Consider the following 1,702-nt stretch of genomic DNA (forward strand, 5'->3'; position numbering starts at 1 on the left):
TAGGTAGCGGAGGTTGATTCAAGCCGCGAGGGTAAAGAAGGCGTCGCTTCAGCCAATGAAGGGATTTTTGGGGAGTCCGATTTCCAAGTCCGTGGGTTTTCGAGACGGCTTAAGAACTGAGGCCGTCTTTGTACTCGCGCGTCAGCGAGAGAGCGAACGTGTGTGTGTGTAGAGAGAGAGAGAGAGAGAGAGAGAGAGAGGGGGACAGATAGAGGGAGAGGGCGAGAGCGTGTGTGTGTGTAGAGAGAGTGGAGAGAGAGAGAGAGAGAGAGCGGGGGGGAGCGCACACACAAGCCGGGGAAAGTGAAGTGTACTGAGGAGGAGAGTTGCTAAAGAGAAGAGGATTTCATAGCACGAATCTCTCAACACGTGAGATTGAGGATAATTTCTAAACGTGGGACTTCTGTTTAGGCGCTAAAATGGCATTTCTGTAAGTGTGTTTAATATATATATATATATGTTTCTAGCATTTTTCATAAGAAAGCAGGTTGAGATTAAAATCGACCTCACTCAACATCTCTACTTCTATAGGCGCCGCAGGTGGTCGCTCGCTTTGCATCTCGCCGTGCTGTGTTGCCTGACCACTGCCTTGCAGGTTATCGAAGGTAAGTTACACACCCTTATATCTTTTTTTGTATTATTTTAATTTGATTTATTTTATTTTAAGTTCCAGGGAGCTGGCACATTTCTTTGATTTTGGTTAAAGTGTTGTGGTAACGTTGTGGTTCATTTATAACTGTCTGTTACACTGCCTCGAAACGTTGCCATGCACCATGACGCTTATAATTGAGTTTCTCCTATATGGACCACCCAGAGGCAGAGTGATGTGATTATGTGGACACACTCAGGTGACCATACCTTTGTCTGCTATTTTAACGTTATAAACACTAAGGAGAAACCAGGTGAGTTATCATAGGACATCCTGTAAGAAGTTTGAACCTGAGCAAACAGTCAAACCTGAGATGCTTTAGTTAGGAGTGTTTCCCTGGTTTCATGGTGGTGGTAGGCTGGGGGGGGGGGGGTTAAGTAGCAGAAAGAATATGCACATGACACATTAATTAAGATCCCTTTTAATTAATCGGTTTTGGTAAACCTGGTTGTAGTGAGCCACTACATATACGCCTCTGTATGAGAGACACTACAGTTCATATGTACGTAGTTTTGGATGTATACAATTAGGGATGCACTGGTATGAACATTTTAGCCACTGATATTCTGTAGAAATAAAACAAATGTATGTGATAATCAACCATTTTCGTACATACTGAAACAATGTTAGTTCACAATCTGTGCTGTATCATTGTCACATGCAAGTAATGTGGAAAAAAACCCAAACAAACTCTGCATGACCAAAAAACCCAAAAGAAACGCACACACACACACGCACACGCACACACAGCAGACAGAAAATGTATCATCAGTTGTTCACATCGGGCCAGTTTTGCTCATCGATACAATCAATACAAAAATCGCTATCACCAGTCGAATACAGATATGGTCACCGATATATCGTGCATCCCTAGATAAAATGGTTTTCAGAATGCTTTGAAAATAATACAACTGTATTCTCAGATGGCAGTAGCTGAAGGCCTGGATTAAATGCCCCTGTAGTTTGTCATGTGGCAGAACCAGCAGCAACAGTGAAACACACAGCGATGCACAGTCAAGACACATTTAAATTTAGTCTCAATTCGCTCACTGA

The 1,702-nt window shown here is 42.8% G+C and overlaps 1 protein-coding gene across 4 annotated transcripts in view; it reads left to right on the forward strand.

The window, feature by feature from the left end:
- Window positions 1-297: 297 nt before the first annotated feature.
- The window catches only part of col15a1b (collagen, type XV, alpha 1b), a 164,319-nt gene continuing 162,914 nt past the window's right edge, over window positions 298-1,702 (forward strand). For all 4 annotated transcript variants that reach the window (XM_084327947.1, XM_084327949.1, XM_084327948.1 and 1 more), the window contains exons 1-2: window positions 298-430; window positions 532-605. In XM_084327947.1, the coding sequence (XP_084184073.1) occupies window positions 420-430; window positions 532-605 (85 nt within the window). In that variant the 5' untranslated portion in view covers window positions 298-419. The remainder of the gene's footprint in view (window positions 431-531; window positions 606-1,702) is intronic.

This window comes from Notolepis coatsorum (assembly GCF_963971535.1).
Source record: "Notolepis coatsorum genome assembly, chromosome: 13".
Classification (NCBI taxonomy): Eukaryota; Metazoa; Chordata; class Actinopteri; order Aulopiformes; family Paralepididae; genus Notolepis; species Notolepis coatsorum.